The sequence below is a fragment of the Orycteropus afer genome, unplaced genomic scaffold, assembly GCF_000298275.1.
Source record: "Orycteropus afer afer isolate SDZICR_OR568_19922 unplaced genomic scaffold, OryAfe1.0 scaffold00011, whole genome shotgun sequence".
In the NCBI taxonomy this organism is placed as follows: Eukaryota; Metazoa; Chordata; class Mammalia; order Tubulidentata; family Orycteropodidae; genus Orycteropus; species Orycteropus afer.
The window spans coordinates 8,234,591-8,246,713 of record NW_006921598.1 but is presented as its reverse complement, the minus strand read 5'-3'; the positions used below and the strand labels follow the sequence as shown (position 1 = coordinate 8,246,713).

Below are 12,123 nucleotides of genomic sequence, written 5' to 3'. Positions count from 1 at the left end.
CTGGTGGAACCACTGAGACCATGGCCCCTAGCTGCCCTTCAGGTCTGGAATTGAACCCACACCTGTGGTTTCCAGCCAAACAGAAGACAGGCATATGAGTCGAACATTTACTTGAGGTAGATACACTCCTTGGAGAGAAGAATCATTGAGAAAGAAGAGCTGCCTATGCACAGGGAAACAGCTCAGGGGGCAGGAGTCCATGGAGGGATGGACACTGGCAAGAGGTAACTATGAGGAGGAAGTGGGAGGGGAGCTGTTGCATTGCGGTAAACTGTGGTCAATGTCATGAGACAAGGTATATGTGAACTGCTGTATGGAAAGCGAATTTGCTCTGTAAATCTTCACCCAAATCACAATTAAAAAAAATGGTACAGAAAAGGCAAAAATGGAAGACAGGGTAGGAGGAAAATAAAGATTGGGAGGAAAAAAGCAGTAAATTCTTTATCAGTAGACGTGGCATTGGTGGGAAGATTACCTCTTCTGCAGCCTGGGACTTGGAATGGGGGTCCTCTTTTTAATTACCTCATCCATTCCTGGTCCTGTTTCTTCGGTTTTACTATCTTCTTCCTCATCTTCCTCCTCGTCGTCATCACCCCAAAGCCTCTCATCTAGTTTGTCAGCTTCCTCACCATTGAGATTGCCCATCTGTTTGTCCAGGTCTCCACCCTCACTGTCTGATTTCTCATCATCCTCTTCTGAAAAGGGAAGACACTAGCTTTAGTTAGGAGGTCCTCAAGCCTGTCCTGTGGGTGTGGGTCCTGAACCCACTCTCTACAAGTGCCCTGCCTACGATGTTTTGGTCTGTTTCTACAGAATACCCTAAGGGGCAGATGTCTTTACATCTACTGAAGTAGCCTACTCTATTTTGCAAACTGTTTGGGGAAACTTCCAAGTCTGCAATGTGTTTATAGACAGGAAGAAGAGTGCTAGAACAGCTGTCAGGACATCCTGGTTCTTTCTGATGCTGGGAGAATATTCACTATGGGACTTGGCAACTTCACTTGGCTTTAGTTCTGTATCTATGAAATGATGGAGCTGGACTAGATTATTTCCAAGGCTCTTTCCCTAGCTCTAACATACTGTGCCTCTACTATTTTGTTCAACATCTTAAATTATATCTAGCTCAAGTAATCAGAATTGTCTTGTTTTCTGTACTTAAGATCTATTTTTCCAAGAATTATTTCCTTATACTGCTTAGGCAAGTGTACATCTTCTACTGAAGTCAGCTTTCATTTCTGTTTGCTAAGAATAAGACACTAACTCTTAAGTTAAGCTTTGGACAGAAATTTGAGGTATTGCTAAATTATAAACATATGAACAGATGATTTAAGAAATTATATTCTCAAATAATTTTAATGACAACCTAACAATTAATACCTTAAATTTAGAAAGTAGCCTATACAACTGTATGTGACTTGTCTATACACACACACACACACACACACACACAACAGATGGAAAGGAATACACCAAAATCTATTATTATTTGGGTGGTAGATCTAAGGATGACCTATTTCATTCCTACATTTTTGTTCCCAATGTTCTACAACATATGTCTACAATTTTTGTGATTAGGGAAAAAAAAAAAGTTACTAAACAAACAAACAAAAAAAAAACTAACCAGAACACTTTGCTTTTGAGTCTATTAGTGGCCAATTCCTTCCTCTTTCTGGTTCCCCTTCTGCATCACTAAATCTGGCAGAGGAGGCAATCAGAACAGGGGCCAATGTCTTGGTTTACTCAGAGAAGAAGACTCTTCCATCTGCCTCATTGGAGATGGTGATGGCTTATGCATATGCTGACTGTGGTTTATGGGCAGTTATATGTAGTCATGCTCAACTTATCCCAAAAGATTATAGTAGTGTCCTTACTGGGAACAGGTATATAAAATATTTTCTGAATAAAATATTTATTTTTCAAAAACAAGAACAGAGGGACAGATATTCTGTGTTATTAATCTCAAACCTTGTTCTTCAAGCTCCCCATCATGCATTTTCCCGTCAAAGTCTTCTGACATCTCAATGGCATTGTCCTCGCCCTTAATATCAGATTTTGAGTCTGGATCCTCTTTATCCTTTTCTTGACCCTTCTGAAATGTATCTTCTGCCTACACAAAAAGCATTACAGGAAATATAAATGAATGTTCTCACTTTACTAACGCATATGCCTAAACAAACAGTGAACAGGCACTTAGGTTCTGTACATCTTACACAGATTTTGTACACATAAAAACGTACCTGTTCTTCATTTTCTATCTGGTCACTCACATCCTTCATGCCCTCGCCTTCTCCAATTCCACCTCCCTCATAGTCATGGAACTCAGTTGCCCCCTCTCCTGCTGAATCATCCATGAATTCTTTGGGCAAGCAAAATCCCTTCAGAAAATGGAGGGAACAGTTAGGCACAAAAGTAATAAAAAGAGGGATTTCCTTTCTATTCCTGCCACAGGAATAAAGAAAATTTAAACAAATGCTTAATTCTTTTCCTAGTGGAGGATGTGAAATCTGATGAAAGCACAGTAGACCACTGCCATCTTTTTCCTCCTTTGTGACAGCAGTTGTTTCTAGGCTTGACATAAGATTTAACATATGGGGTTTTGACTTGTAGAGGCCTCTGGTGTGTGGTAATTTGTCATTTTGCCAAGACAAAAATTTGAAGTATACTGGAAGGGCAGTGTATTTAGAAGCAAGTCAACTGACTGAGGGCAAAACCTCACTAAATCTCAAAGGGGTTTTGTACTTCTCTATTCACTTCTCAAATCAGTCCTTCTGAGAGGAGAGAAGAAAGCACAAGAACATGTAACCAACCCTGGAGATGCGCAGCTTGGAACAGATACAAGTGGGAAATATCGTTTTTACTTTAAAAATTGAAGAAAATGTTGTGTGATGCTCCCCATATAAAATAACACCCTCCCTCGATGCCTTAAGTAAACCTGTCATTCCTCAGCAAACATAGCATGTTTGGCTTCTGGCTATTTGTTGCCAAGGCACTTGGTACACTGACAAAAGGCAGATGGACGGCAGGCTGAAGAACTCATCACACACAGGAACACCCGTGAGGTGCGGCAAAGCTGTTTGATGTTGGAAACAGCCCAAAAGAAATCAACCACTAAGGCTTAGAAGGACCTCTGGTAGCATAGTGCCTAAGGCATTTGACTGCTAACCAGAAGGCTGGCGGTTCAAACCCACCAGCCACTCCTCGGAAGGAAGGTTGGGCAATCTACTTCTGTAGTGCTACTGCCTTGGAAACCCAAGGAGGGGTCGCTATGAGTCGGGTCCGACTCGACAGCACATGACAACAGTGCTTGGACAGACCTGAACAGAAGAAAGCAGTGGCTCTCAATGCAGAATTTTAAGTTTATAAGGCATCTGACTGCTAACCAGAAAACTGGTGGCGCAAATCCACCAGCTGCTCCTTGGAAGGAAGATTGGGCAATCTATTTCTGTAGTGATATAACCTCGGAAACCCAAGGAGGGGTCACTATGAGTCAGACTCAATGGCAATGAGTTTGGGTTTTTTTTTTGGTAAGAGAAACTAGTCTATCAAGATATTTGTCAAACTGAGGATGAGAAGGTACTAAAACTAAACTACCAAGAAACAAAGAATACCTAAGACCATCAAACACTGACTGTGACTTAGTTATACAGAAACAGATTTCTGTAGATTAAGCGCTTTAATTATAATCTGCAGCTGTTACCTTAGCATTGGGTTTAACTTCAAGTTCCCTCAGCACTACTAAGGTTATGAATACAATTAAATACCACTGACATAGAGTCTATTCTGATCCATAATGACCCCCACTGGGTTTCCAAGAAGGTAAATCTTTATGGAAGTAGAGTGCCCCATCTTCCTTTTGCGGAGCAGCTGGTAGGTTTGAAGCATCAACCTTCTGGTTAGCAGTCAAATGCCTTAGGCACTGTACCACCAGAGCTCCTCATGAACACAATTAGGAGACTTAAAAAAAGTAAAACTTACTTTCAGGATTTGTACTCCTGGAAAGTTGATTAGAAAGCACATTTTGGTTAACTTAATTAATTTCCATGATTTTAAGAAGTCAGTTCAGATGTGGACAGAGGAGTGAGAGCATGCAGGAAGGAGCTTCAGATGCCTTTCTACATCCACATCACTGCAATAGGTACAACTGGAACAGTGCCCGGGCTTCCAACATTCTGCTTGTATCAGAACCACTTCCACCCCAAATGTCCAATAAGCCAAAGTCACTCTAGAGCCTATCAGACAAGAGCAACAATGCAAGCAGACAGATACAGCTGACACAAATCTCAAGGCTCCCTCACCATACATTACCCTGCCACTGTCTTTTACATGCAGTTTTCTTCAAAAAATGATGGGATATAATACTGGATCAGTGTCCATCAGATAGGGCAAATACGAGAGTCATTCATTTACTTAATACTGCACAGATACACATATGTATCCAGTGCCTTTAAATGAGCTTACCCCCATCCTTAAACCATTTCCAGTATTTCAGAGGATCAAAACCAAGAAGTCTTGACTATCTACAAGAAGCCAGACTCCACCTTCAGTTTATAAATTCATTTTCAGTAAGTAACTCTCATTTATATTATACTTAAACAACAACAACAAAAAAAACTCATTGTCATTAAGTTGATTCATATTTATGGTGACTCCATGCATTACAGAGTAGAACTCTTCCACAGAAGTAGACAGCCAGCCCTTTCTTCCACAGTGCTGCTGAGTGTGTTCAAGGCACCTTTAGGTGAGTTTCAAGTGCAATTGTTTGTGCCACTAGGGAGCTTCACTGTACTTAAGAGTTGGAGAAATTATTAAAATAGTAAGGAAATAGAAAACAAACAAAAAACAATATACTCAATTGAAAATGGTTCTTGCAAACATGCTAAGGAATATAGGCAGACCTCATTTTATAACTGAGAAAACTGAGGTTCAGAGAGGTCAAAGGACTAACTCTGAGACCAAGAAGTAGACAGACATCCCTATGACTGGACTTATCACACCACATTGGGTTTGGCAGATATGACTGCCTCCTGCTCCTGAATTTTAAGGGTCTACAATCTCTACAACATCAGTGCTTTTCACAGCACTGGATATACGGCTAAATGAATGAACAACTTCCCTATTAAAAGAAAAACTCTCCTCATAGCACTAAGATCCATAGTACCATTTAATCATAATTATATGTAAATGGTTTAAAGAAAACTTAATAGCCTTCAGGACTTATTCTGTAAGTCTAGCTCAGAGCTATCTGAAGAAGATTTCAAATTGGGGACTGTGAGAGAAGGTTATTAGACAGCAGAAGCTTTCAGATGCTATCTGGGGTTTATGGAACTCAATGGGTTTGCAGTTCTAAGGCTGTGGTGGAAAAGTGCTTAGAAAATAGGTACCAGACAAAGCTCAAAAGAATCCACAGGGAGAATAAATCACATCTCACTATTTTATCAAGGCTCAAAATAAAAACCCATCAAACCAAAACACTGAGTATTGAATATTTGGGTTTCTGTTGACAGCACTCCAAGTGAACAGTCTTTACCTTCTGGGCAAGCTCCGTAAAGACCTGGGCAAGCACTGAAAGCAGCTTCGTGGTGCTACGGTGAATTGCCAAAGACATGGTCAGGAAGAAGAGGATGAGGTCCGAGTACCTGGAGAGCATGGGGGCCAGGCGCACCAACAGGCAACAGGACTGGCTGAAGACCTGGAGGCAAAACAGGACCACAAAGCCTGCTTACACTGACGAATGGGCACAGGGCTTTTTGGGGGTGATAATATTTTGGAACCAGACAGTGCTGATGGGTGCATAACACTGTGAATAAACTAAATGTCACTAACAGTAAATTTTCTGTGTATTTATGTCCATACACACCCATCCCACCCACCCAAAAAAACCCTGCTCATTGAAATCTCTTCCTTGTTCACACAAACCTGCAGAAAAGTATACTTGAAGGGCTCAGTCACTGGAGTCTCCTTTAGTTTACAGGAGTTTTGTTGTTTGCTTAAATAAAATGTTTGTACGTAAAGTCTACTGGGAAATCAACAGCCGACAATGAAGCCAATGCCACAGAATAAAATACAATGTATTACAAAAGAAGTCCTTTCCCTGGACTTATGAGGATGCCACGTCTCGCTCTGCTGGCTCACTGTGCAAGGAACAGTGTCTGCAGAGGACGGCCAGTAAGCCTTGGTTAGGGCAACAGCATTCACCGTTTACACAAAATACCTGGGATCGGTGAGTAGGATATGCAAGAATCCTAAGATATAGGATTACCAGAATTTTTGCACTTGTGTATCTGACAATCGTAACCCTTAGTTAGTAAACTCTATGCTTTTCAAAGCTATCACTGGTATTTTCTTGTACAAAATAGATCAAATTCTTCGTCATTCTGACTCAGGCCCGCTTTGGAAGCCATTCATGTGGAGCAAGGTGAAGCCCACTGTGCCTCTGCTCAGGCCACTCGGGACAGTAAGAAGCTTGCAAAGAATGATGGTTAGTTACCGTGTGCTTTGCTGCTGTGCCATCCTCACCGTACGACTTCAGCCTCTCCAACAGCTCGGAGACAGCAGAAATTATCTTCTGCACATGCAATGTGCCCACGTCGGCCCAGAAGTCATCCTCTAAGAGTTTTGACAGATGTCCTGATTGAAGTTTCTCAAAGGCTGGTGCTTCTTTAATTCAAGAAAAGAATGTCATGAAGAACAGAAAATAAACTCTTCATCTCTATTTATGCACAGTCCTCTATTTTCAACATCTGTCCTTAAGTATTTAGTCATAGAAATAAGGCAGCAAATAAAAAAATTACATCAATTATGACACTAAAGTTAATCTCATTTCAGACATACCAGCGTCTTCTCGTGGTCTCATTTGTTCAGTGCTCTCTGCTTTTCTGCTGTTTCTTTCTGCTAAATTCTGGACAGCACAGAGGGTGGCACGGATGGCCATTTCCATCTGCTCTGAAAAATCTTCTATAAATCCTTCATCAAACATTTGGTCTCCTAGCAAATAAAATGGTGGCCCCCCCCCCACAAAAAAAAATTTACTATCAATTGCTTTGGTGTCTCTAGAAATCAGTAACAATCCCTATATAACAATCCTCTTTGTTATTCTAAACAACAGCTACCTATTCAGTAACTACTATGGATGAGGCACTATGTCAAACAGTACTGGATACAAAGATGAGTGAGACACACTCTTTGCCTAGAGAAGTTTATTGTTTTGTACTAAAAATCATTTTGCCAGAAGAATGCCAAAGATATGAAAATAGTAGTTAATATTGTGTATAGCCAACTTAGTCCAAATATCAGCCTTGAGCTTCTCAGTCTATGGGAAGACTGCCTGGACAGACAAGTGAGTCTGTGCTGCCTCTTGGCACATACCGTACACAAAATATGCAGCATGATGACAGCTGATGGCATGATATTCAAAGAAATGAGGCAAAAAGTTAAGAGCTGTGGATTCCAACCCCACCTCCCTTGACAGACACTGCCCTAAGAAAACATAACGTGTCTTGAGGACTTAAATCTGGAAGATAACATTCCTAAGTTAGACTTTTACTCCCTTACTGAGGAACGGTCCTTACCTCTGTGGTTACCTGGAGTGAGTAGATGTGTCTTCCAGATAGTAAAGTCAGCTGAGGCTTTATTGATTTCTCCTCTTACATATTTTAGACTCTCAACTAATGCCATTTGTGGGTCCATTTGTTCAACCTCCAACCCTGGAAGAGTGAACAAGGACTCTAGGCCTTGCAAATGAGCTGACACCTGGGAGAGGCAACTCAGCCCAGAAGAGCAAACTTCAAAATCTTTCCTGCAACAACAAAAATGTCATACTGTTGAAAGAAGGGGCTGTAAGAAAACAAGAAAAACAAAAACTAAATTAAAAAACACAGAGCTTCCTGGAGTACCTAAAATGCATGGCAGGAAAAGCCCATTATATATACCTAGAGATACTCCACAAAGCATTTTCTGGTCCAGTGACTAGTGGAGGACTGAACCATAATTCCTTCCATAAACTTTATCCTGTTACTAAACTCTGACCAAGCACTTAAGTATACAGAGGACGAATAAAGACACTTACCAAGAATGAAAGAGAGTCTCACAAGACTGCTGCCTAATTTTGTCAAGATCAGCTTTCACTGTTTTAATATTTTTCAGCATCTCTGTTAATTGTGCAGTTGACTGTTGCCAAAGTTGGTCCTGTTTTTGCATCCGACAACCAGAGGGCAGCTGATTTCCAGGCATCGGGGATGGGTAGGTAAAATCTAGTGGAATGAGGTCTGGCACTGCTCCAGAGAGCTGCCCAGTAGTAAGTTCTTGTCCTTCTAGGTGGGGAGCAGAAGGCTGGCCTTGTGCCTGGGCGTCATCACAGCCTGGAGCTGGCCTGGCACTGGGGCAGCACTGGAGGAACCAGGAGAGCTGCTCAAGGAGGATCTGGCTCTGCATGGCCAGGTGCTGCAGCCTCTCCGTCCACTGCTGCACACCATCCTGAGGGGGGAAGGCCACGGGGTAGACCAGGGGCCCTGTCAGCCTGCTGTCAATCTCCTGCACACAGCTGAGGAGGTTCCTGTGGAGAGAAACCATGGGGGGGTACACAATAATCCCTTAAACCATGTCATCAGGCTGTATTTTATAGTAAATTAGTTGGTGTATTTCTGAGCCAAGCATGAGCTTTTATGCCCTAATTAAGAAGGGAAGATTCCCCAGGTAAGTAAGAAGTCTTCTAAAATGCCTCCCAAAGCACACCTGTCAGTCTTTCATAAATATATTGAAACTCACTGCTTCTCACGTAAGACTTACTTACTCTCTTATCTAACACACTCATACCATTGCAATGATTTCAATCACTTATTTAAAAAAAAAAAAAACAACTTAATAAATATACTGTAGTTTGCTAGATAAACCCTAATGAATTCAGCAGAGTATAGCTGATGCCAAAGCAATCAGTCTGGAAATTCTATATGTCAGCCAAGAATCCATTCAACAAATGATAATATCCCTCATCTTCATCCTTTAAACATCTGTTTCCATTGAGGAACATCATGTATGGCTCACCAAATCACCACTTAGTGACCATTTTGTGACCCAAAGCCTAATAAACAGAAATAGACTCAAATCTCATCTATGCCACAGAAACCGGATGCCCTCATGCTACACACACAACCCCATCTGTCAGTCCACACAGACTTTCAACACAAGTGTCCCCATTTCAGACCCAAGTAGGGATATAGTTCAGTCATGACAATTTACTGTCTTCCACAGCTCTGAACTGATTCCACAGGCCCCATTCACCTAGGAGTCATTGCCAGGGTTGTTGTTGTTGTTGTTGTTATGTGCCATCAAGTCAGACCCGACTCACAGCGACCCCTCCTTGGGTTTCCGAGGCGGTATCACTACAGAAGTAGATTGCCCAACCTTCCTTCTGAGGAGTGGCTGGTGGGTTTGAACTGCCAGCCTTCTGGTTAGCAGTCAAGTGCCTTAGGCACTATGCTACCAGAGCTCCCATTGCCAGGGTAGAGGGTAGAAACATATTACCACAGGTTTTTCTTACCAGGACACAGAACACTTATGAAAAGCAATGGGCAAAGCCAAGAGAAATCCATTGCCCGCCCAAACACCACCTGCCTCTGGGGGCCTCAGGTGTCACTTCATGATTCTCTGAACCATAACAAGCAACTCTGAGCTGACTTACATGTCTTCCTAGTTCATGCCACAAACCCAACCAGTCAGAGGATACCTGAGGATGATCCACTGCTCAGTCAGTGTGGTCAGAGAACGCCGTTGTCTGATAAGCATCTTCATCAAATGGGCAGAGAACCCTTTACACCGTTCAACATTGCCCAAGCCCATCTCCTGGAATGGGGGAAAGAAGAGCATGCTAAAGGTGCTGCCAGCAACCACCAGCTAGAGACACACTAGAAAGCTCTGCTGTGGAACACTCTCCAGAAGAGTCCCTCATCTGCATGAACTTCAGATGTCCTGCATCTAAAAATGACACACCTGTCTTTTTAAGCAATGGATGTCAAGTTATGCTACCACAGTATATTCACGTTCATGATATTCCATGAATAGAAAGGAGGTTTAACCACCAAACTGGATATTAGTGGTCTTTCCTCAGTTTACATAAAGATTTACAGGTGGCATTTTCTCCTTTGAAGTTTTCCGTCCATAATTATTCTTATAGTTTTTCCATATGCAAGTGTGTGTAAGAGAATTTAATAAAAGATGCTCTCTGACTTAGCACAAAATTATGACTTATATTTTAAGTTTAATGGTGTCCTGCAAAGACCAGTTATTTCTACTAATGGGCCACTATCACCTAACAAGGTCTGTGAATCCTGCCCTGGGATGAATCAAACTACTTTTCAGAGGGTATAGCGTTCTACCTTGACAGGGGTTGCTAGGGCTGCATTAAGCCTGGAGTGCCGTGCAAGACAGCGATAAAAATATTTCTGGCATCCATCCCACGACGATGAAATTTCTGTAAGCAGCCTGGAGAAGAAATCAACATGATTTACTAAATTCAAACTATAATCTCCCACTCCAGATCTCGAAGATTCAGAGATTGGTACATTTGGCCACAACCAAAAGCCAAGAGTCTAAATAGATTTATTTCTTTGAGGGCTTATTCAGTCCGCCACTTATCAGCCCTTTATACAGAAGATGTAGTGAATACTTAGCACTGGCAGTATAGTGAAGAAGTAAATTATGACACCAATATGGTTTCCTTAATGAAAACTTTATAAAGATTGTGGCAGTGGAGGCTAGGGATAATAAATTCTGTTGCCTACAGGGGATAGGCAGATAGCGTAAATGATTAAAGACAGCCAAGAGCAAGATAAAAAATGGCAGTGACAACTGGCCTCTATATAAGGGAAGAAAGAAGGGGGTTGAGGACAATAGTGAATGACAGAATATGTGCCTTGTTGACAGGAGGGAGGTACTACTCTGCTATAGGCAACTACTGACCCAACAGGAATGAGAGCCCACTGATGAAATTTTCCCAAAAATGAAAATCTAGAATATTCATGTAAAATTTCCCCTTTTCACATTGAATTCAGATTTAAAGCACTAAGAGAGACCATTAAGACAAAAAAAAAAAAAAAAAAAAACCCCATACACACAAATGTTTGCTGTATCTAGTGCACACAAATCATCATTTATAATCTCTTCTGCAGCTATTAACTTAAAGGTTTATGGGTGCTCAAATTCAAAACTCCTGGAAATTATAAGGAGTACAGATGAAACTGCCAAGAATGTGGCTATTCTCTCAGTTTCATCTACACATTCAAAGTAAATGGGGAGGCCTCAGGGACATCAAAAGATGCAAGAAAACAATGGTGGATGAAGAGGAAAAGGAAAGAGAATAAAATGAACACTTACTGAATGGTCACCCTGTGCCAAGTCCTGAGCCAGGCACTTTTTGAAATGTTATCTTTCTTAATCTTTTACAACGGTGCTGTGAAAGAGTTACTGCTTTCCACATTTTGGTAAATAAGGACACGGAGGCTTAAATTACCTGGCTCCATGTATATTAAAAGACAAACCTAGAATCAGCCTCCTGAGTGTCGATGACTATAGACAACGCGCTCCGGAGATCTAATGGGTGAAGATGAAGCATCTCTTGGGGGTTTTTCAAACGAGCCCAGGCAAGACCTTTGCGATATGACAAACCTAGGAAATAAACAACATTAGTTTAAGGAAGGAAGGCCTGGTGGCACAGTGTTTAAGTACTTGGCTGCTAACCTACAGGTCAGCAGTTCAAACCCACCACTGGCTCTGTGGAAGAAAGATGTGGCATTCTGCTTCCATAGAGATTATATCGTTGGAAATCTTATGGAGCAATTTTTCTACTCTGTCTGACAGTGCCACTATGAGTCAGAATCAATGGCAATAAGTTTTTTGTTATTTAGTTTAAGGAAAGACACTTGCAGCTAGAACAGACATGTCCCACCCCATGCCCTTTGTTGTCACCGTTAAGTGCCATGGAGTCAGCTCCGACTCACAGCAACCCTATGTACAACAGAACAAAACACTGCCCAGTCCAGCACCAGCCTCACAATCCTTGTTACACCTAAGTCCATTGTTGCAGCCACTGTATGGATCCATCTAATTGAGGGTCTTTCCCCTTTTCATTGA

The 12,123-nt window shown here is 41.6% G+C and overlaps 1 protein-coding gene across 1 annotated transcript in view; it reads right to left on the bottom strand.

Annotated features, from left to right (window-relative positions):
• Positions 1–12,123, bottom strand: part of MDN1 (midasin AAA ATPase 1) — a 229,787-nt gene that overhangs the window by 24,101 nt on the left and 193,563 nt on the right. Inside the window, exons 71-81 of the mRNA XM_007951423.1 lie at positions 11,532–11,658; positions 10,371–10,476; positions 9,722–9,837; positions 8,066–8,551; positions 7,569–7,795; positions 6,832–6,984; positions 6,488–6,657; positions 5,528–5,689; positions 2,238–2,375; positions 1,966–2,107; positions 523–695 (exon numbers count right to left, since the gene is read on the bottom strand). Coding sequence (XP_007949614.1) covers positions 523–695; positions 1,966–2,107; positions 2,238–2,375; positions 5,528–5,689; positions 6,488–6,657; positions 6,832–6,984; positions 7,569–7,795; positions 8,066–8,551; positions 9,722–9,837; positions 10,371–10,476; positions 11,532–11,658 — 2,000 coding nt within the window. The remainder of the gene's footprint in view (positions 1–522; positions 696–1,965; positions 2,108–2,237; positions 2,376–5,527; positions 5,690–6,487; positions 6,658–6,831; positions 6,985–7,568; positions 7,796–8,065; positions 8,552–9,721; positions 9,838–10,370; positions 10,477–11,531; positions 11,659–12,123) is intronic.